Here is a 22883-nt window from a genome sequence, read left to right as displayed (position 1 = left end):
CTCAAGATCTCTAGCCCCCTGATGTCACGGGCACATAAATTTAAAAAAAAAAAAAAAAAAAAAAGAAGATGATGATGATTTGCCCAATGATGGTGTAGTAACATAGACACGTGTTCAAATCGTGGGGGTGCCGCTAAGTGGCTCGGTATCCCTGGACAACCGATTAGCACTTTCAGTCTGGTCTCCCTATCCGTGTAAGTGGGACATACATGAACCCTCCCCTACTGAGCTTAGTGAAGGATCAGAGTTCTCTTTTCCTTCCATCTTCACTCCCCCACAGTCTTTTTCCCTCCACGGAAAGAGCCTGTAAACACCTGAGTCAGATCACATCCCTCCTCTGCTCAGAACCCTCCGTGCCTGTCATTTCACTCTGAGCAAAAGCCAAAGTCCTCACTGGAGCCCACAAGGCCTTGCGAGGCCCGTCTTCACCTCCTCCCACCTTCTGCCTTTATTACTCTGTGGTCAGGCCACACTGGTCTTCTCACCAGCACTGGTCAATCCCATGTCAGTGTCAGGGCCTTTGCACTGGTGCTTCTCTCTGCCTGGACCTCTCCCCCTTAAGTATCTGCATGACTCACTCCCTCACCTCCTTCAGGTCTTCATTCAAATGTCAGCTTCTCAGCTGACACTGGGTCTAAAGTCACTGTTCCCTTCCTATCCCATATTCTTCATATGCCTTCCTGGAATCATTGTTTCTAGCACGTTTACTAGAACATCAGCTCCTAGAGGACGGGGTCTTTATTTCTCGCTGGGATCCCTTGCCAGGCACCCAGTAGGTTCTCAGTACATAGTAATTGAACCAATGGGATGAAGAGAAAGAAGTTTGCCCAGGACTCCTCCACCAGCATATTGATTGCCAGCGAGCCTTAATGAAAGGGAGGTAATGACCTTGAGACCTGCATACTGAAAGGCTCAAAGTTTGACCATTTTGGCCCAAGCCAGGGTGGAGTTCAAAGGTTGATGTGTCTACCCCTCTCCTGTGGATCAAAGGCTCAATCACAGGTGACCTCTGTCCCCAGTGGTGTGTGACAAATGTCAGCCTTGCAGCCCAGAGAAGATCTCTGCCGACCATGGGCATGATAGCAATTTAGGGAGGAGACATCGGAAGCTGGAGGACCCCCCAACGTCTGGCCTTTTCTAGTCCCTCATCACTGTGCAAGGGTTTTCACAAAGGCCAGAGGTCAAGGATGGAATATTGGGGACAGCCCTCAGATACGAGGTACAGGGCGTGGGTGCAGGCTTAACCAGGGGCACTGACCTACTGGGGAGAGCTGCTCCCTCATCCCTGACAAAACATCTGCTTGTATTTGTTTGCAGCTCTGTTCACCAAGCATGAGGACGAGGAGTCTCCCATTGCATCAGCCCCCAGGGCCCCTGGGGGTGAGCCTGATTTACATAGACATTTCCATTCCCTTTAGTTCCCTTCAGTTCAGCCCAGATGGGGAGTAGAGCAGAAAAAAGGGCTTGAACCCCCTAGGGCAGGGCACATGGGCTCCCCAGGCCTCAGTTTCCTCCTCTGTAAAATGGGAGTATAATTACCCTGCCCTCACATGGTTTGTGTCTGCCTTGGGCCTAGGTACCTTCTGAGGATCCATTCCGTGCTCCACCCTGCCCCATGGCGAGGGACTGACCCTTGCATGGGCCATCCTCTTGCCCGCTGGCTTCTGCCCAAATTTAGCCAATGACAGGCACTGAAGGCCGACTGGAGGGCAGGAAAATAGGGGGAGCTAGGGTATTTCCATCTGCTCTGGCAACATCTCCCACCGGGCATGGCCTCCCTATTTGCTAATTTTTTAATAGTCTAAGTAACCCCTTCCCCAACTTCGGTTTCTCATCTATGTAACCAACCCCTGCCCTAAATCTCCTCTGTTGGAGACATGTGGATTTCCCGGTGTAGACCCTGACTGCTGTAAGGTAGCTGGGAGGCATTTGTGTTTTGTTTGCTTTAAGATATAATTTATTTTATTTTTTAAAAGATTTTATTTATTTATTTATTTGACAGAGAGAGACAGCCAGTGAGAGAGGGAACATAAGCAGGGGGGGTGGGAGAGGAAGAAGCAGGCTCCCAGCGGAGAAGCCTGATGTGGGGCTCGATCCCAGAACGCTGGGATCACGCCCTGAGCCAAAGGCAGACGCTTAACGACTGAGCCACTCAGGTGCCCCCCATAATTTATTTTTTTAAGATACAATTTAAATAATATAAAGTCTTCCCTTTTCTGGGTACAGTTCTGCAAGCTCTTGCCAACATACATGGTCATGTAACCACCACCACAATCAAGATATAGAATTATTTCATCACTAAAAATCTACTGCTCGCTGTGTCCTTCAGAGTCAGTTCCTCCCTCTGTCCACTGGTCTGTTCACCATCCCTCTAGTTTGGCCTTTTCTAGAATGTCATAGAAATGGAATCATCCAGTACGTAGCCTTTTGTGTCTGGTTACTTTCCCTCCTTACAATGCGTTGGGGATTCATCCACGTCACTAGCGCCTTACTTTTGGAACTCGGGGTCACTGATATTATATCCGCATGGTCTTCTGTGTGAGGGTGCCCTGCCGTTTGTCTATCCATGCTCTAGTTGAGGGAGCTCCTGACAGCTTCTGACAGTAACCAGCGCGTTACATATGAGTCAGCTGTTATTATTTATGCTGGGGTGAGCTTGCTGAGAAGTGGGCCTCTGACGTGCCCCGCTCCCCTAACTGCTGCCTCCCTCATCCAGAGAAAGCTCTGGAAGGGCCGAGACTGTATCAGCTGCAGATGTGCAGGGATTGGCCTCCACCGGCAGCCTTCCCGCCCAGCCCTGAAGCGGAGAGTGGGCCCCCGAGCCTACGAGCCTAGCCTACGGAGGAGACAGACTGCAGCTCCACCGCCTGCCAAGATCAGCATCTGGAAAGCTTCTCCACAGTTGGGGCCCCTTCCCCCAGCGCTTCGATGATGACGAGAAACTTGGGACCTGTCTCAGACACTTCTCTTCACGCAGTCCCCCCTGCCAAAAGCCAAGAGCTGGGGGCTGGGGAGGACAGCGGAGGCCCAGGGACGATGGAGGGATTAAGGAGAAGAATGTTCCATATCTCACCAGGGATGGATGTGGTCCTGAGTGGTGAACAAACTGCCCTTCTGTTCCGACCCCCTGGGACGGGGATGGGGGTCACTGCCTCAGGACTAGTTCAAGTCCCATCACGACCGCGTGCTCTGGTTTCCTCATCTTTAAAATGGGGTGATGAAGAAAAAGGAAAACTATGGAGAAGTAAACAGATGAGGGGTGCCAGGGATTGGGGGGAGGGAGGGATGAATTGGTGGAGCAGAGAGGGTTTTTAGGGCAGTGAAACTACTCAGTGTGATAATGGTGGGTCATTCATTATACATTCGTCCTCCAAACCCATAGAATGTACGCCAGGAGTGAACCCCAAAGTAAAGTATGGGCTCTGGGTGCCTAGTCGTTCATCCCCTGTAACAAATGCACCCCTCTGGTGGGAATTTGATAGCGACAGCTATGCCTGGGGGGGGGCAGAAGGTATACGGGAACTCTCTGTACTTCCCGCTCAGTTTTGCTGTGAACCTAAAATTGTTCTAAAAACTGAGGTCTATTAAAAATAATGGGATGATGATAATAATAATGCCCCCCCCCCCCCCCCCGCCAGAGTCGTGAGGAATCACAGAGTCGCGCCCAGCCCTGTCTGTGTTGTGGGAGCGTTAGCCATTGTTGGTGGCCCTGTAATTAGTGGAGGCTGGTCCAAGCCTCTTCCTTCTCCTCTTTCCCCCTGCCTGGGAGCTCCCCAAGAAAAGGGCCCCGTTTCCTTCCTCTTCCACTGTTCTCTCATTCAGGGGCCCCCCTAGGCAGGGCTCAGCTTTCCCCTTGACCTCCCAGACCATCAGGAAGTCTAGGCCTGCAGTGTTTTCCAGTTCTTTTTCCAACCCATCCCCTCAGCTGACCGCCAAGACCTCGGGTTGACCCAGAAGTAGGAGGTGGGGGTGGGGTGGGGGGAGGCGGAAGTCGTCTGTTGGTGTATCTGTGTGTCTCTGGGGACATCACCTTTGTCTAGGAGCCACGGTCCCCCTACAGACGGCCCGGATATGTCTGTGGCCTTGATGTCACCCCCACCCCCAGGTCCCTGGGGGGGGTGGCAAACTGCTGAGCCAGCCGGGGCAAGTGGGGGGGGGACTTCCTCCCCAGCCTTCAGGTCCCCACAGAAGGCTGAGATTTCCGCTCCGATAGCTCCCGGGTGAGGGGAGGACCCAGTTTGCTTTGTGCTTTGTACCCCGTGGGTTGAACACCTGGTTTCTAGAGGTTGTCCAGACAACACTTCACTTGGCCGAGGTTTCGGTGAGTTTTTGCCGATGTCCAGTCGGACCCCAAGATCTGGCCTGGAGCTGAGTGGACGGTGAAATCTGGCTCAGGAAAAGGAGCAAAGTCATTGTGTGACTTTTCTCTATCTCCCCATCAAAGCCGGGCTACCTGTGTTAGAATGATCTCGTTTCTTCTCTGTCCCCTCCATCGGACTGTCAGTTTTGGATGGCCGAAACCAACGAAGCACGACCCGTGCTAGCACCGAGAACTATATGAATATATATGCTGTGTACATATAGGCAGCATTAATATATTGATTTGTTTTCTTTCTTTTTTTAAACTAAGCTCTCCGCCCAACACCCGATGTGGGGCTTGAACTCATGACCCTGAGATCAAGAGTTGCATGCTCTACCCACTGAGCCAGCCGGGTCCGCCAGTATATTGATTCTTAATGTGCATTTCTTTTTATTCTTTTTTGTTTAAATGCTTATTCTTTTTTAAAAGTATGTTTATTATTAATATAAATGTATTTTTTAGACATGTTTATTCTCTTTAATATGTTTATTTTTTAAGTATGTTTATTATTAATGTAAATTTATTTAATAGCAATATGTTGAATAATATCAGTATGTTTATTAGCCATGTTATTGTTTATATTATGGATAATATTCATTATTCGTTTTATTACAAGAACACTTTTATGACTAGAAGTCTGGTGATTTGTTACCTATTATTTGATTTTTCATGTCTTTTTTTTGATTTTTTTAATTTATTTAACAGAGAGGGGGGAGCACAAGCAGGGGGAGTGGGAGAGGGAGAAGCAGGCTTCCCGCTGAGCAGGGAGCCAGATGCGAGGCTTGATCTCAGGGTCCTGGGATCACGACCTGAGCCAAAGGCAGATGCTTAACGACTAAGCCACCCAGGTGCCTCTGATTTTTCATGTGTCAATTTTTTAAATTGGTAATATGAGCTAAAAATTTCCAACCGTCCCCCAGGGTACACCATAAAAATCTGGCCCCCTCTCACCTGTTCCCCTGCCCCCAGTTCCCCTCCCAGAGGGTAACCGCTGTGACTGGTGTCTTGTGCCTTCTCCCGGAGGTGGCCGGTGAGCCGACAGGCAAATGTGTGTGTATTTATACAGCCCTTATAAATACACCCAGAAATGCAGGCAAGCAATGCAAACTGATCTGCATTGTGCTTGTTTTCAACTTAACAGGTTGAAGACAGTTTCACACCAAGACTAATCCATTTTCACTTTTTAATAGGCATAAATGGATCAATTTTAATTTCTTTTTGTATTCTTTTGTTTTTCAGCACTCTTTATGAAGTAGAATATACATACAGAAGCCTGCACCAAGCTCTCCCATCTCTTGGTTGCATTGTCTGGGTATCAAGCCGCCTTAATTTTTTTTTTTTAATTTCAGCTTTCTTGAGACATCGTTGACATATAAAACCGTGAGATGTTTAAAGTGTACATCGTGTTGATTTGATATATGTACACGCCATGAAAGGGTACACAGCGAATTAACACGCTCATCATCTCACATATTTATGTTTTGTGTGTATCAGAACATTTAAGTTCCACTCTCTCTGCAAATTGGAATTATACAGCACAGTGTCAGCAAGGACAGCCCCCGCGAGATCCTCAGACCTTATTCATCTTACAGCTGCAGTTTTTCACCCTTTTACCCAACTCTCCCTTTCCCCTGCCGGCCGCAGCCCCTGACAATCACCACTTTCCTCCTCTCTGTTTCTCTGAGTTTGACCTTGTTTTGTTTGTTTAGATTTCACATATAAGCGATACCAATGAGTATTTGTCTTTCTCTGCTTGGCTTATTTCACTTTGTATAATTTCTCCGGGTTCATCCACGCTGTTGAAAATGGCAGGATTTTCTTCTTTTTCATGGGTGAATAATAGTCCATTGTGCGTGTGTATCATATTTTCTTTTTTAAATAATTTTTTAAAGGTTTTATTTATTTGAGAGAGCGAGAGAGAGAGCACAAGGGGGGAGGGGCAGCAGGCAGAGAAGCGGACTCCCTGGTGAACAGGGAGCCCATCTCGGGACTCTATCCCAAGACCCTGGGAACATGACCTAAGCCAAAGCAGACACTTAACCGACTGAGCCACCCAGGTGCCTCATACCACATTTTCTTTATCCATTCCTCCACTGATGAACACTTAGGTTATTTACATATCTTGGCTATTGTGAATAATGCTGCGATGAACATGGGAGTGCAGGTACCCTTTTTCGTTGTTTTGCATTTCAACATTCTTGACTGAAGTATGAAACACATACAGAAAAGTGCACTGAACCTCTCTCTCCTTGTTATTGCACCATCTAGGTCTCCAGCAGTCAATTTTCAATTTAATTTATTATTGGCATAAGAGACACTTGCACATGTTACAAAAATCAAAAGGTAGGAGAGGGTTCATAGAATGAAAGCACCCTCCCTCCCGTGCCCTGTCCCTATCTGTCCCTTCTGCTCCCAGGGAATTCACTAGTTTCTTCTTTCTGCAATATTCTGTATATTCTGAGCACATGTGGTAGAACGTCAGCTCCACAGGGACAGAGAATTTTGTCCATTTGGTTCCTGATATACCCCAGCCATTTAGGATGCTGCCTGGCACACAGCAGGTGTTAATGTATCTGGTAAATTGACATAGAAGAAGGTTATGTATGCATCTTCACAAATAGTGCCCTCCTAAAAGGCTGTCTCTTGCACCTGAACGTAAGCTCCTTGAGGGTGAGGAGTTTTTTTCCTGTTTTGTTCACTGCTGTGCCCAGGAGGTGTACCGAAAATATTTATTGCAGGAATGAGGGGCTCTCCTATCAGGTTGTCTAGCTGCTGATTTCTCACACACACATACGTGTGCACATCAGTAAATAAAGGTGTCCTTCCATCTCAACGGCTAGGCCCACAGAGTCGCCCAGGAAAAGCTGAAAGGGGAAAAGAGGGAAATCAAAGAACTGTATAGAAGTTTGGGCCCCAGCTTGGAAGGCAGGATGAACCTGGGCCTTCTTGTCTGGTTGACCACAGCAAGGACGGGACAGCGATCCTTTCGCAGAGGCAGGGTAGACTTCTGGGTTCTCCCTCTTTTCTAAGGGTCTTTTTTGAGTTCTGAAGTCTTATCAAGGCAAAAACTAATCCTGTCTTTGGGGCAGGGCGTGGCACATCGTAGGAACTTGATTTTTTGTTGGAGGAACTCATAGGAGGCCCTTCGTGCCTGTTTGCTGTGTTGACACATAGGTGCTTCGGTGGCTTCTTGTTGAGTATAAGGGGGATCCCATGTTCTCCTCCAATTCCGGGGTCCCAGGGATGAGCCCAGAGTGTATCTACAATTGGAGGCAGTTGTTTCAGGTTGAGGCCACCTGGCCAGGAGAGGAGTGACGTCACGAAGCCGCATGACGTCATGCGCCGGCAGCTTCTCACGCGTGGGGGCTGGGAGGCGCAGGGCGAGGGGGGGTGCGGACAAAGGGACCCCGCGCGCCTCCCCCGCCGTCCCCAGCGCGCGCGCCTGGGCCGACCGGCCACATCTGGAATTCATTGCAGCCGCCGCCGGAAAGGGGAGGGGAGGAGGGCGGGGCGAGTAGGGGGCCTAGGCGGTGTCTCTCCCCGCCCCCCTCTGTCCCCGGTCCCGAGCCCCGGGACGCAGTCCCAGCCCGGCCGGCAGCCCCAGCCCCTGCCGATGCCGTCCCGGGGACGCAGACACCAGAGCCCCTCCGGCCAGGGCAGGGACCCAGGCCGGCCCAGCCAGGTGAGTGTGCGGGACTAGGGGAAGGCAGAAGGGACGGGCCCGGGTTCCCTAAGTCTAGGATCGCAGCTGGGGAGCCAGGCCAGGGGTTGGGGGCGCACCAGGGCGCGCACGCGCCGCCCGTGCTCCTGCTGCACGGAGGGAGTGGTCACTGTGCGCCCTCTCCACGACTCCAGGCGGCCCCTATAGCCTCGGCCGCGAACCCCCAGACTGAGCTCCCCGCCTTCCCCGGCGGCAGGAAGTTGGCGCCGAAGAGAAGGCGGATCCGAGCGCTTTCGGCTAGGGACTGGGAGGCAGAACGGTGTGGTCCGGGACCGGGGCGGGGGTGGTTTGGGGAGTGTGTATGAGGGGGAGGGCCCTCCCGCCGGCGACTCGGGCTGGGCGAGACCGAAAGGTGCAGCGCGCTGCGGAGCTTCTAAGCCAAGGGGCAGGGTCCCCAGGGAAGGCCGTCTGCCCCACCGCCTGCAGGTCTGCCTCTGTGCCTCAGTTTCCCCGAGTAGTTCGTCTTCTTCAGTCACCCCCTTGGGGGCGTGGCTTTGTTCTGGAAGGAAAGGGAATGTGAGTGCGTGACTCCCGCGTCTCTCCTTTCACCTGGGGCCCAGGGACGGGGCGGGGGTGCAGTCACCCGTGGCGCGGACCCCGTGTGGTCCCGGCCCAGCAGAGCGTCGGAACCTCGCCCCCTCCTCCGGCACGAGTTGACTCACCCGGGGATTTCCATGCCCTCCCCCGACTCAGCCCTAGTCAGATGCTCCAGGCGCCACGCGCTGGGCCCACGGTCCCCCCGCGTGGCGCGACGGCGGTTTGGAATTGGCGGTGCGGCTGCTGCTATTATCACACCCCCCAAAAAAACTCCCGCCCCTAACTCCTTTGGGAATACTGGGGCGAAGCCCCTGGCGGGACGCAGAGGTGTCCCCCACCCCCACGGGAGATGTAGGGGTTCCTCGCGTGTGGCTGTCGCGAGAGAGGAGGCGCGGCCCCAGCAGCGGCGAGTGTGGATACCGCGCATTCCACCGCCAGATAAGGAGGCCTAGACTGCAGCCCGAGGGCGGGGGCGGGTCCTGCCGCTGTCTCCACGGAGACGCGCTGGGCTTTGCCCGGTCAGGGGGCTGCCAGCGACCTGAGGTGTCCCCAGCCTTTGCTGTGGTTTGGGGGCTAGGCTGAGTTTAGGTGCCTCTGCCCTCGGGGGCCCACGGGGCTTCGTTCATTCGTTCGTTCATCCGTTCAGCCAGCCATCCATCCAGCCAGCCAGCCAGCCAGCCATCCATCCATCACAGGCGTTTTCGGAGCACCTTCTGTATGGCAGGCATCATGCCAAAGGGGCTGAAAACGGACTTGGTCGCTGGCCGCCAACACTCATATTCTACCACTGAAGCCAGACAGAAAGCAAGAGACTACAATAATAATCTCTCAGAATGGCAAGTTGTGTGAAGCTAATAAAGCAGGATGCTGTAATGGAAAGGCCCTGGGGAAGGTGGCTATGATAGACTGATGGTCAGAGGAGACCCCTCTGAGCCAGTGACTTTAAAACCGAAACCTGAAAGAGGAGAAAACAGTCATTCCCCGATTTGAGGGAAGGGCATGCCAGGTGGAAGAACAAGAGCAAATCTCTGAGATAGGGATGGAGTGGCACCTAGGAGGCCAGTGTGGTTGGCGTTGAGAGGCCCTGGGGGAGAGTGGGAGGAGGCTAGATGGGCAGGGGCCAGGCCATTTTGGGCAGTGGGGAGCCATGGAAGAATTTGGAGCTGAGGGAGTGACACACTGTCCTGGCCTTGTGATTTAAATAGCTCCCCCTGGCTGCTGCATGGAGAACGGCAGTGTAGGGCGGGCCTGACAGAGGAAGGGAAACCAAAAGAAAGGGGGTGAGGGCTCTGCCTTAGGGCGAGTGGCATGGATCAGTGAGTGACAAGCAGAAGACCTGCCTCAGTGGACTTGGAAGAGGGGTTCTTGGAAGCCGCTGAGGCTTCCCCTGTCCTTCCTCTCTTCTAATCTCCCCCTGAACAGTCTTGGTCTATCTTCCCTTCCCTCCAAACCCTGTCACTCGTCCCTCATTCCATTTCAGGCTTGGCCATTCCCCAATTCTGAGCCCAGTGACCTCTTACTGAGCCTCTGGAAAGAAGTTAGGATGGCCTTGGTGAAGGTGGGCAGGAGACAGGCCCTGTGTTTAGCCAGGTCTGGGAGCCTGACACAGGGAAGGGAAACAGCCAAGGCCTGTGTCTGCTTGGGGGTGCCTCTTCTGTCAGCCCTAATCTCCAGGCCCTGCTTCCTCTTTCTGGGAAGCATGAGCCTGACTTAAGCCCTGTCTTCAGCAAAGTCCTAGTGGGGAAGATGAGAAGAGGGAAGCAGTGCGGGCCTCAGTTTCCCCTTTTCTAACTAGGCGAGCTACCCCTCTTTTGCGGATGCCTTGACAGCCTCCAAGGGCTGCAGAAAGTGAGTGTGCAAGCTCCCAGTCTCCCCCACCTCCTCCCCAGGGAAGAAGACAGACTTTTCGGTGGGTCTCTGGGGTGTGAGAACTGAACCCAATTCTTATTTCTCCAGGAAGCCTCCATAAGTCTTCCTCTTGGCTGCCAGACCAGAAGGTTGGTGGCCCCATGTGAGGAAGGGGTGAAGGGGGTGGCCATGGGACACAGCCTGGGCTTTTCACCCACCAGCAGGCGTGCTTCCCAGGCCTGCAACGGGCCCCTGATTCTCAGTCATGAACCCCAGGAGGGGCCCAGTAGGCCAGGGCAGCCTGGGGGCGTCTGGTCGGCGTGACCCGGCGGTCAGGCCGCAGTTTACAGTCTCCCCCGGGACATTCACACAGCCCTAACTCGGTTCTCTGAAAGCAGTGGTCGGCCTGTGAAGGCCCGATCACTAGCGCCTTCCTTAGAGCGCCCCCAACTGGGCCAATCAAATGCCGAGGACGGAAAGCTCGGGCCAATGGGCGAATCTCTCAAGGCCCTGGGATTGAAAACAAGCCAATCAGGGCGCGGGCTGTGTCTGCCCCGAAGGCCGGTCCAGTAAGGCCCAGGCCAGGGCCAGGCTAGCTACCGGCCGGCTGCAGCCTGCAACGGGCAGAGGGCATCGGGGCGCCCAGGGCCGGGGCCGGCAGGGGAACAAGGGGCCTCTGTGTGGCGATCTGGGCGGGGCGGCAGTCTCCGGGGATGCGCACAAGCCCTTCTCTGTTTCCAAACTAGGACGGATGCTCCTTCACCCCGGGGGGAGCAGCTGCCTCTGTCAGGCCCCGGGCCAGGGCGCCCCTCTGAGGGGGCGTCGGGGGCGTGAGATGGCTTGGGTGACCCCGGAAGCCCCCCATAATTCCCAGGCTCCCTAGGAACCGGCCTAACCAGCCTTTTCTGGAACGGTACTCCTGGAGCGCACGTGGTCCTCGCCAGGCAGGTTTCCAGGCACCTAGGGAGGGCTCTTCCCGCGCCCTTCCCCCTTAGCGAAAGGCTGGAGCTTCCTCCTGGCTCCCCTTGCGAAAGACAGACACTGCACCAGCTCCTCTGAAATAGCCGCCCCCCCAAGCTGGGAGGAGGCCACGATGTTGGCCTCTCAGCCTCTCTGCCCACGCTTCTTCCCGCCCCCTCCCCCCACGGCTCAGTTTTCCTTGAGAGGGGGGTGACTCAGGCTTTCATGGAAACAAATGCCGTCCCCCACCTCCCCTCAACCCCCTCTCGGCGGTGCTGCTCGCCCCCTCTTCGGCTCACATGACTTAAGCGCTTGCAGCAGCTGCCCCATCCTCCCAGCCAGGACCTCCCAGACTGGTCTCCTGTGGCTCCCCCATCCCATCACCCCCTCCCAGCCTTTCCCACACCGGATGTGACTGGGAAGCGAGGACTCCACCCTGTTTGTTCCAGGGGCCTCACATCTGGATTTCATCCTGGCTGGGGAGGGGGGTGCCAGCGCCCTGCCCACCCCGCTGGGACCCCTCTGTCCCACCGCAGGGCTAGATGGTACTGATGAGAACAGGATGTTGGGAATCTTGCGGGGCTAGCTCAGTCTACACCCCCTCCTCCAATATTGGCTGGAGGGCACCTAGGCCCCAGCTGTGTGTGTGGCAGGAAGAGGGGAGCTAATATATTGGTTAATAGTTACTGAGTGCTTGCTATGCGCCAAGGGTGCCTCATGTACTATTATCCTTATGGAGTGGGCCTCATGTACCATTATGAAGTGGGCTTTCTTCTCATTGCGCGGATGAAGACATTGGGGCCGAGAGGCTGAGTATTGAGTGACTTGCCCAAAGTCCCACAGCATGTCAGTGGAGTGCGGTTGAACCCTGGATGGCCTCCAAGGTCTTTGTCCTTGAAGATGCCATGACCTCTGAGATGCTTAACAGGGCCGCCCTGGTGTCTCCCCAAGACCTTATCTTGGGAGCACCCAGGGCTGCAAGGCTTAGACCCAGCCTGATATCCAGGGCAGTGGGTGGTAATGAGCAGGGGATGGTGCTATCAGCAGCCAGCCTCTTGCTGACCCGGGTTGGCAGGTGGCATGAGGCCCCAGCCTCTAGTGTATTCCAGAAGGGAGATGAGCCCTCCAGGCCCTGCCCAAGGCTCATTCTCTGGGTAGGTGAGCAAGAGTTCTGGAAGTTTACTCCATGTCCCTCATGCTGTTTAGGGGAGCTTCTGTTCTTTTTGAAAGACAGTGCAGCCTAGAGATTATGGAGGCTTTGGAGGGGTTCTCTGGCTCTGCCACTTCCTAGCTTTGAGACTCATAGCAAGTGAATTGACCTCTCTGGGTTTCCCATTGGTAAAGCAGGGATGATGATACTTCTGACTTCTTGTGGCCCCTCAGCGAGGAGTGAGGGAACAGGGACTCAAGCCACACCCATCCAACGTCAGAGCCCAGGGAGCAGCCGCAGCACTGACCTGTCTGTCCGCCTTCTGTCTCTGCAGCTCTGACAGCCCCATGGACCTAGCCGGCCGCTGAGCCCCACCATGGGCGGCCTGTACTCAGAGTACCTAAGCCCCAGCAAGGTCCGGGAACACTATAATTACACCAAGGAGACGCTGGACACTCAGGAGACGCCCTCCCGCCAGGTGGCCGTGGCCCTCATCGTCCTGCTCTGTTTCGCCATCGTGGTGGAGAATCTGCTGGTGCTAATCGCGGTCGCTCGCAACAGCAAGTTCCACTCAGCCATGTACCTGTTCCTGGGCAACCTGGCCGCCTCGGACCTGCTGGCGGGAGTGGCCTTCGTAGCCAATACCTTGCTCTCGGGCCCTGTCACGCTGGGGCTGACACCCGTGCAGTGGTTTGCGCGAGAGGGCTCCGCCTTCATCACGCTCTCTGCCTCTGTCTTCAGCCTCCTGGCCATCGCCATCGAGCGGCACGTGGCCATTGCCAAGGTCAAGCTCTATGGCAGCGACAAGAGCTGCCGCATGCTGCTGCTGATCGCGGCCTCGTGGCTCATCTCACTTGCTCTCGGCGGCCTGCCCATCCTCGGCTGGAACTGCCTGGGCCATCTTGAGGCCTGTTCCACTGTTCTGCCGCTTTACACCAAGCACTACGTGCTCTGCGTGGTCACCATCTTCTCCGTCATTTTATTGGCCATCGTTGCTCTGTATGTCCGCATCTACTGCGTGGTCCGCTCCAGCCATGCCGACGTGGCTGGCCCCCAGACGCTGGCCCTGCTCAAGACGGTCACCATCGTGCTGGGTGTCTTCATCGTCTGCTGGCTGCCGGCCTTCAGCATCCTGCTCCTGGACTACGCCTGCCCCGTCCGCTCCTGCCCTGTCCTCTACAAGGCCCACTACTTCTTTGCCTTCGCCACCCTGAACTCACTGCTCAACCCCGTCATCTACACGTGGCGCAGCCGGGACCTGCGGCGGGAAGTGCTGCGGCCGCTGCAGTGCTGCCGGCGGGCAGCGGGGCTTCAAGGACGGCGGGGTGGGACCCCGGGCCATCGGCTCCTGCCCCTCCGCAGCTCCAGCTCTCTGGAGAGGGGCGCGCACATGCCTACGTCGCCCACGTTTCTGGAGGGCAACACGATGGTCTGAGGGGCAAGTGGGCCACCAGGCCATGGCAGAGGGCTCCGTGGAGAGGCGCCAGTTGACCTCAGACAGAGATGGGGGGCTGCTGAGCAAGAGGCCCCCATGCCACAGACCTGGGTGATATTGATAATATTTCACCCTGGGCATGGCCAGCTGAGACACCGACCCGTCGGACGGCAGAGCTGCAGTGGGTCAGAGGCTAGTGCAGTAACTGATGTGACCCCCTTCAGAACTGGTCATGGGGAGGCCCGGGGGACCTGGAAGGGGCCTGGGTGATAGCCGGCAGGCACTCAGGTGACACAGCAGGCAAGCACTCGGGGGGAGCTCAGGGCAGGAACAATTTAAAACCCGGTACAAGGGGTTTCAACATTTCACGACTGTCTGACCCTCTGCCCTGTATGGAACTTCCTTCTCTGAATCCAGCCCTCCGTCACCTTTTCCTGGCAACTTTAGGCCACTTCCCCAGAAGTACTGTCCCAAAGGGCTGGAGGCCTCCTCCCTGACTGTCCTGGGCGGCCCCGGCTGACAGTTGCAAGGCCCAAATCCACAGCTTCCCCAAATTATACCAGCTGCCACTTTGGCTGCCTCTTCCCTTTCCTCTGTCTCTCCACGAGATGCTGGGAAACCATGGCGGAGGGGGCTAGGCTGGATGCCATTCTCAGACCTCATTGGCCAATTGCACTATGTGGGGCACAGAAGAGTCACCAAGGGCTGGAAAAACTGGTCTGGGGGGCTGAGGAGGGCTCTGGGCCTCCTGGTGGAAAAGGGTGGAACTTGAGAAAGTTCTAGGGGAGCTGTTGGCACAGGACCCCCACTCCTAAAAACCACCCCCCCCCAAGCTACTCCCACCTCCAGCCCAGCCAAGGTAACCAGATCTCCTGAGGCAGGGCAGCCTTGAGCCCGCTGTGCCTCCTTTTGAGTTGTATTGTTTGGAGAAGCATGGGGGTGGGGAGGCCACGGACGATGCTTGTGGGGTGATCGCTCCCCCAGAAGGACTGCCCCAGAAGGACTTGGCTAAATTCCATGGATAGATGGAAGGGACATTGCGGTACAAATGTATATTTATGTGTGTCTGTGTGCGCGTGCGTGTGATGCGTGTGATCTGTCCCCACCGTGCTCCCCCAGAGTGGATGCTGTTGTCGTCTCACGTTGTGTTCAAGCTGCCAAAGAGGGGTCCGGCCCCCACACAGACTCCTCTCTTACTGCTGGCTCATCTCCCCGTTTGAGAGCTGGGGTACAGCTCGCCTTGGGGAAGGAAACCTCATGCCTCAAAGCGATTTCTTGTGAATGCAAAGGCTGGGGGAGGGGGTCTTGGGGGGCAAGGAGCCAGTTGGGGGCTTGTCTCCCCCCATACAGCTCCCCAGATGCCCCCCATGCCTGAGACCTGGGCCCAGGCCAATAAACGGTTCAATCCCTTGTTCCGGTGTTTGTTGTCTTTGGGGCTTAAGGCGGCCGTTGCCCTAAGTAGCAGCCGGTGGCTGGAGGGTGGACGGGATGGGGAGGGTGGCTGCTGCCCAAGCCACTCATACTTTGCCAGCCTTCCTATTTTGTGCCCCAACCCCGCCCAAGCCAGGATTGCAGTGGGCTCTGAGAGAACAGGGTAAATGCTGACCTTTCCCCTAGGGCATCTGTCTGGCCCTTCCCAGTGATTAGACTCTAGGCCTCCCTGCTTCCCTTCAAAGATAGCCTGGAGGGTGTGGGGAGGTCCCCTATTTCATCTCATCTCACTCACGTACATGTTCCTCCCTGGGACATGGTTTTGGGGGACGTGGGCCCAGATAACCATCCAGGGCTCAGTATTCCCCAAAGGAATGGGTAACTTTCATCAAGTACTTCCCAAGACGTGAATCCCAGAAGGTGGGAGTTACTATGAACTATCGTGGAGATGTGGGTTCAGAGAAGGTAAGTGAGCCGCTCAGGGTCACACAGCGAGTTGGGGCAAGCGCCTGTCTGGATATGAACTCAGGCAGGAACAATTTACAACCCGGTACAAGGGATTTCAACATTTCACTGGGCTGACTCCCGCCAGCTCCATCACAGGGCCAGAGAGTATCCTCCACCCACTCTTTGCCGTGGAAGGAGTGGGCAGTGTGAGCAGCCAGACCCCATCCAGAACCAGGAGAAACCCAGATGGGACACAGCTGGGGGGTGGGTTCCTAGCTCAGCTCCAGGGTGACACTGCCTCCTGCCCAGAGGCACAGGGCCCAGAGGTTCCTTTGAAGGTAGATCTGGGGCTTTGATGGAGAACCCAGTCCCCTAAGCTAGAGCCCCACCCAGCACACCAACGCAAACACCTGAGCAGCCAGTGAGAGGAGTGGCACCAGCAGCAGCCAGAGGCTGAGAGATCTGCCCTGCCCTTTAGAATCCCCCTCCTCAGCAGCTCCCGGACAGCCTCTGGAAACCCGAGTCCCGGCTGAGTGGAAGGAACAGAGGAGATACTGGCCAGACCAGAGTCAATAGATTTCCCCCAGATACACACCTGCTTTCTCTACCGCCTCCTTCTGGGCCTTTGCTCAATGATCACCTCCTCAGAGGGGCCTGCCTTGACCATCGTCTGCTCCGCCTCCACTGAGTCCCTCTCTTACTCATCATCCGGGAGGATATTATGGGTCAGTTTATCTGCCTCCTCTCCTCCACTAAACTGTAAGCACCTTGAAGACAGGACGGCATCTGTCTTACCACTGTGCCTCTAGCATCTTAAATAGTACTTGGCGTGTTCCCACTGCAGGGACTTTGCACGTGCTGTTCCCTCTGCCTGGAACAATCTTCCCCCACGTGTGCCTGTGCTTCCCCTGTGCTTCCTCTCTGCTCCCTCTGGCCTACAATAAAGTATTACCCTGGGTGAGGCCTCTGTCCATGCGTACATCTCTGGTCCTATCTGCTTACCTTGCTACTCTCTTATATGCAGAACATTTCGCAGGATAAAAACCTGATTATTTTCTACCTCTCCCTTTGGAATGCCAGTTTGGTGACAGCAGGGGTTTGTGTCTGTCCTGTTCACGGCTTGGCCCCAGTGCTCGGAACAGTGGTGAGGACACAGCAGGTGCTCAATAAATGTTCGTCAAGTGAATTAAAGCAAAAGCACATGCTGGCCTTCTCAGTGAGTGTTAAGTTTATTTCCTGTGAAGAAAATAAAATAGAGAAAGCAACAGTTTGGGGGACTCTGTAGACTCTATTATTGGCACTCTGACAGTTTAAAAAACAAAACAGGGGCGCCTGGGTGGCACAGTGGTTAAGCGTCTGCCTTCGGCTCAGGGCGTGATCCTGGCGTTATGGGATCGAGCCACATCAGGCTCTTCTGCTATGAGCCTGCTTCTTCCTCTTCCCACTCCCCCTGCTTGTGTTCCCTCTCTCGCTGGCTGTCTCTATCTCTGTCAGATAAATAAATAAAATCTTTGAAAAAAAAAACAAAAAAAACAAAACAAAACAAAACTGAGGCACCAGAGAAGTCAAGTAATCTGACCAAGGTCACACAGCACGTGAGTGGAGGGGCAAGGATTTGAACCCCTTGGTTGAAAACTGTAGTCACATCTGATGGTCCTTAGTTTCCTGGCCTGAGGATCTAATTTGCTGACATCTCTCAAATCTCGGAGCCTAGAATGGAGCAGACCAGCCCCCAGGGATGCACAGTGACTTTACCTACCGAGGCTGTTGGCCATCAGGGAGCATCAGAATCACCTGGAACAACCTGGTAAAATGCAGATCCTTAAGCGTCTAGCACGTGAATTGTGGCTAGTGTGATGCAGGAGCTGAATTTTAATCTTAATTAATTTAAAAGTAAATAGCCACATGTGGCCATTGGCTACAGTACTGACAGCACGATTCTAGATTCCGGATCTGGTTTCCACCGCCTCTGAGCAACCGAACCCTCTTGGCATTATGCCATCATTTCAACAAAAATTCATTAAGTCTTACCACCATAATTATTATGAATGACACTGTAGCTTCCACTTATTATTTCATGATTTTGGGAATATTTCTTTTAATTATGACATCAAGATTAGGCTCAGTGGCAGATGACAGAAAACACAGAGTATAAGTAACTTAAGAGAGAGAAATTGATTTGTCTCCTATAAAACGGTTCCAGAGGAAATTGGTCCTGGATAAGGACAGACGCCTAGTTATCAGCGGTCCAGGCTCCTATCCTATGTACCTTGATCTCCTCTCTCTCCCTCCTCCTCTCTCTCCACCCATCCCTCCATCCACCATCCATCTGCCTACCTAAATACCTCACTGTGTTTCCTAAGAACAAGGCATTCTCTTCCATAACCTTAGCAAAATTATCAAAATCAAGAATCTATAAACTTACATCAGATTTCACCAATTGTCTTATTACTGACCTTTAGAGCAGAAGAAAATCCCAGATCACTCGTGGCAGTCAGTTGTCTTGTTAGTTTCCTTTAATCGGAACAGTTTCTGAACCTTTCTTTGTCTTTCGTGACCTTGACATTTTTTAAAAATATAGGTCAGTAATTTGGCAGAATGTCCTTCAAGTTGGGTTTGTGTCATGTTTCCTCATCATTAGATTCAGGTTATGCATTTTTGGCACAAATACCACAGAAGTAATGTGTTTTTCTCAGTCAGTCCCATTGCTGGCACTTTGATCACTCGTGGCATTTGCCAAATCTCTCCACTTGAAAGTTACCATTTCCTCCTTCGTAATTATTAAGTAGCTTGTGGGGAGGTACTCTGAGACTCTGTAAATATCCTGTTACTTATCAAATTTTTGGTCGTTTAGCATCTATTCTTGTCAGAACCAATTATTACTCACTGAATTTTTTTAAGAAAATCAGAGGATATCAGATCATTTTCTTCCACTTTTTATTTTTAGAAGAAAGTGACACTTTTTTTAAAACTTAACCACAATACCATGATCATACTTATCAAAAGGATCAATCAGTGTTAAAATTTCCCCATCTGACTCTATTTTCTTTTTTAACATTTGACTTGTGTGACCCAGAATCCAAACAAGGCCTTCTCGTGGCATTTAGTTAATGAATCTCTGAGGTATTTAAATTTTGTTTTTATTGAAGATTTTATTTATGGGGTGCCGGGGGGCTCAGTCTGTTAAGCATCTGCCTTCAGCTCAGGTTATGATCCCAGGGTGCTGGGATCAAGCCCCACATCGGGCTCCCTGCTCAGTGGGGGCTCCCTGCTCAGACTGCCTCTGTCTCTCTCTCTCTGTCTCACATGAATAAATAAATAGAATCTTTAAAAAAAAAAAAGATTCTATTTATTTACTTGAAAGAGACAGAGAAAGCATGATGGAAGGTGGGGGGAAGGGCAGAGGGAGAGGGAGAAGCAGACTCCCTGCTTAGCAGGGAGCTTAACACAGGGCTCAATCCCAGGACCCCAGGATCATGACCTGAGCCAAAGGCAGACGCTTAACTGGCTGAGCTACCCAGGCCCCCTTCTGAAGTACTGTTTTTTTTTTTAATATTTTATTTATTTATTTGATAGAGAGAGAAACAGCCAGCGAGAGAGGGAACACAAGCAGGGGGAGTGGGAGAGGAAGAAGCAGGCTCCCAGCGTAGGAGCCTGATGTGGGGCTCCATCCCAGGACCCTGGGATCACGCCCTGAGCCAAAGGCAGATGCTTAACGACTGAGCCACCCAGGCCCCCTTCTGAAGTACTGTTTAACAAACTTTTCTTGTGAAACCTATTTAGCCTTGTTTAATGAGGTTAAACAGTTTTCTCCCCTTCCTCTTCCTTCCTTCCTTCCTCCTCTCTCCCTCCTTTCTGTCCTAACTCATTTGTTGAAGAAACCGGGTTGTTTGTCCTGGAGAATTTTCCATAGTTTGGTATTGGTTGATGGCAACCCGAAGGGGTCATTTAACAGGTCCCCTGTCAGATTCAAGATTGGTATTTTTGGCTTCAATTCTTGATAGGTAGTGCTGGAAACTTCCATCAGGAGGACATGAAGTCTGGCTGTCTCTCTCTCTTGCTGGTGACTAAAACTGATCAGGACGTTCAGATGCCGTCAGCCTAATCCCACCTTGATAAATTCCCCATCCAACTATTCCTAATGGTCTGGTCATCCATGGACAACCGTTGACTGGATCCATTGTTTCCAAAGGATTTCTGGTCCACCTCCCCATCTCCACATCCTGGCTCTTTTGTCTCATTTGTCTACGAAGCAAATATACTCTCCCAAAATTCAAACATCTGATGTTCACCACATTTCCCCGAATGTCTTGTCTGGAAAAGTCAAATCTGTAAAAAAAAAAGGAAATGAACTTGGGTGGATGATTCATTTTTCGTGGTGACTGTGGTGTGTGTTAAAGGTGCAAACTAGAAAGTCTGACAAAGCTGACCTGACTCTCCAATCCAATAGTCAACAACGCAAGCCAACCTTGGGCGAGCCGTCTGACAAACTTCAGCTGGTTTCTTCATCTGTAAAATGGATATGTTAATAATTCCAACCTCAGATGTACAATGGTACTGCCGCTTCGGAAAACAGGTCTGGTGGTTTCTTACAAAGGCAAATGTAAACTTACCGTATGACCCAGCAATTTGACTCCAGGTATCTACCCAGGAGAAATGAAAACCTAGGTCCACAAAAAGACTTGTATGTCAATGTTCATTACAGCATTTGTCTAATAGCCCCAAGGTGGAAACCACTTAAATGTCCATCAGCTGGTGAATGGAGAAACAAAATGTGTTACATCCATACAATGGAATATGACTCAGCAAAGAAAAAAAAAAGAGGTATATATTACATATATACTGATATACACAACAGCATGATGAAACTCAAAATAATTGTGCTAAGTGAATGAAGCCAGACACAAAAGATCCCATATTATATGGTTCTATTGTCCATAAGAGGCAAATATTTAGAGACAGAAAGTAGCTTAGTGGTTGCCTGGGGCTAGAGGTAGGGATAGGGATTAACTGTGAGCAGGCATGAGGGCTGTTATTGGGGTGATGGAAATATTCTAAAATCATGTGGATTGTGATGATAGTTGAACAAGTTGGTAAATTTACTAAAAACCATTGATTTATACTTAACGGGTGAAAATTTTATGGCATGTAAATTTTACTTTAATAAGCTTATTAAAAAAGAAACCCAACTTCTCTAAATACATATGAGTGCTCTATTTGATTCCTACCCTCAGAGATCTTACATTCTAGTAGGGGAGACAGTCTATAAAAATAAATATATAATACAGTGTTAGGAAGTTTCCATCATGGAGAAACAGTACCCAGGTTCCTTATAAGAGTAAAAATAGAACTACCATATGATCTATTAACCCCAGTTCTGGGTATATATCCAAGGGAAATGAAATCAGTATCCTGGGGGAGCCTGGGTGGCTCAGTCAGTTAAGTGTCTGACTCTTGATCTCCTCTTAGGTCTTAATCTCAGGGTCATGAGTTCAAGCCCACGGTGGGGTCCATGCTGGGCGTAGAGCCTACTTGAAAAAAAAATCAGTATCTTGAAGAGATATCTGTGCTCCCATGTTCGTTGTAGCATTATTCATAGTAGCCAAGATACCAAAACAACCCAAGTGTTCATCAAAGGATGAATGAATAAAGAAAACGTGAGATATATATAATGTTTGTATACATATATATGTACTACATATATACTTATAAATTACATATATAACAAAATGTGTGAGAGAGATGCACATATATGTAATCACAATGGAATATTATTCAGCCATAAAGAAGAGAATCCTGCCATTTGCAACAATACGGATGAACCTGGAGGACACAATGCTGGGTGAAATAAACCAGACACAGGCAAATACTATACAATTTTGCTTATATGTGGAATCTAAAAAAATGGAACTCACAGAAGCAGAAAGTGGAATGGTGGTTTCCAGGGGCTGGGAAGTGGGGAAAATGGGGAGATGTTGGTCAAAGGGTACATAACTTTCAGTTATAAGATGAGTAAGTTCTTTTTTTTTAAGATTCTTTTTTTTTTTTTAAAGATTTTATTTATTTATTCGACAGAGATGGAGACAGCCAGCGAGAGAGGGAACACAAGCAGGGGGAGTGGGAGAGGAAGAAGCAGGCTCATAGTGGAGGAGCCTGATGTGGGGCTCGATCCCATAACGCCGGGATCACGCCCTGAGCCAAAGGCAGACGCTTAACCGCTGTGCCACCCAGGCGCTCCAAGATGAGTAAGTTCTGGGTGCCTGGGTGGTGCAGTTGGTTCAACGTCTGACTCCTGGTTTTCAGCTTAGGTCGTGATCTCAGGGTCTTGAGATCAAGCCCCACGTTGGGCTCTGCGCCAGGTACAGAGCCTGCTGAAGACTTTCTCTCTCTCCCTCTGCCCCTCCCCACAACTTGCTCTCTCTCTCTCTCTCAAATAAATAAATCTTTTTTTTTTAAGATTTTATTTATTTATTTGACAGAGAGAGAGAGCACAGCAGGGGGAGCAGCAGGCAGAGGGATAGGGAGAAGCAGGCTCACTGAGCAGGAAGCCCGATGTGGGGCTCGATCCCAGGACCCCCGGGATCATGACCTGAGCTGAAGGTAGACGCTTAACAACTGAGCCACCCAGGCGCCCCTACATGCAGCTTTTAATTGCTGATTACACCTCAATGAAGCTGGGGATAATGCTTCTGAAACTTCCAGAAGTGGGGAGCTTGTGAAGAGTACAGCTTCCTGGACCCTACCAGGGCTGACAGAATCTGATGCCCAGCCCAGGACTCTGCATCTTTACTCTGAGCTGCTCCTAATGTGACCCATCCGTTACTTAGAATTTTCAGAGTGCTGGCTTGGGGCTGATTTTAGTCTGTAAGATACTGGCTCGGACAAGGCCATTGCTTTGTCCCGTCTACGTAGAAATCGTTCTCATCCAGGGTGATCCACACCCTCGGGGGGATGTTTGGCAATGTCTGGAGACATTTTTGGTTGCCTCACCTGC

At 51.9% G+C, this 22883-nt stretch overlaps 1 protein-coding gene across 1 annotated transcript; it reads left to right on the top strand.

Annotated features, from left to right (window-relative positions):
• Positions 1 to 7888: 7888 nt before the first annotated feature.
• S1PR2 (sphingosine-1-phosphate receptor 2) lies at positions 7889 to 15438 on the top strand. Its single transcript, XM_011227658.3, has 2 exons — positions 7889 to 8042; positions 12911 to 15438. Exon 2 carries the CDS (start codon positions 12953 to 12955, stop codon positions 14009 to 14011), a length of 1059 nt encoding a protein of 352 aa, XP_011225960.1. The 5' UTR covers positions 7889 to 8042; positions 12911 to 12952; the 3' UTR covers positions 14012 to 15438.
• The last annotated feature ends 7445 nt before the right edge of the window (positions 15439 to 22883 follow it).

This window comes from Ailuropoda melanoleuca, chromosome 4, assembly GCF_002007445.2.
Source record: "Ailuropoda melanoleuca isolate Jingjing chromosome 4, ASM200744v2, whole genome shotgun sequence".
In the NCBI taxonomy this organism is placed as follows: domain Eukaryota; kingdom Metazoa; phylum Chordata; class Mammalia; order Carnivora; family Ursidae; genus Ailuropoda; species Ailuropoda melanoleuca.
The sequence above is the reverse complement of the archived record's forward strand: the minus strand, read 5'-3'. Positions and strand labels throughout refer to the sequence as shown.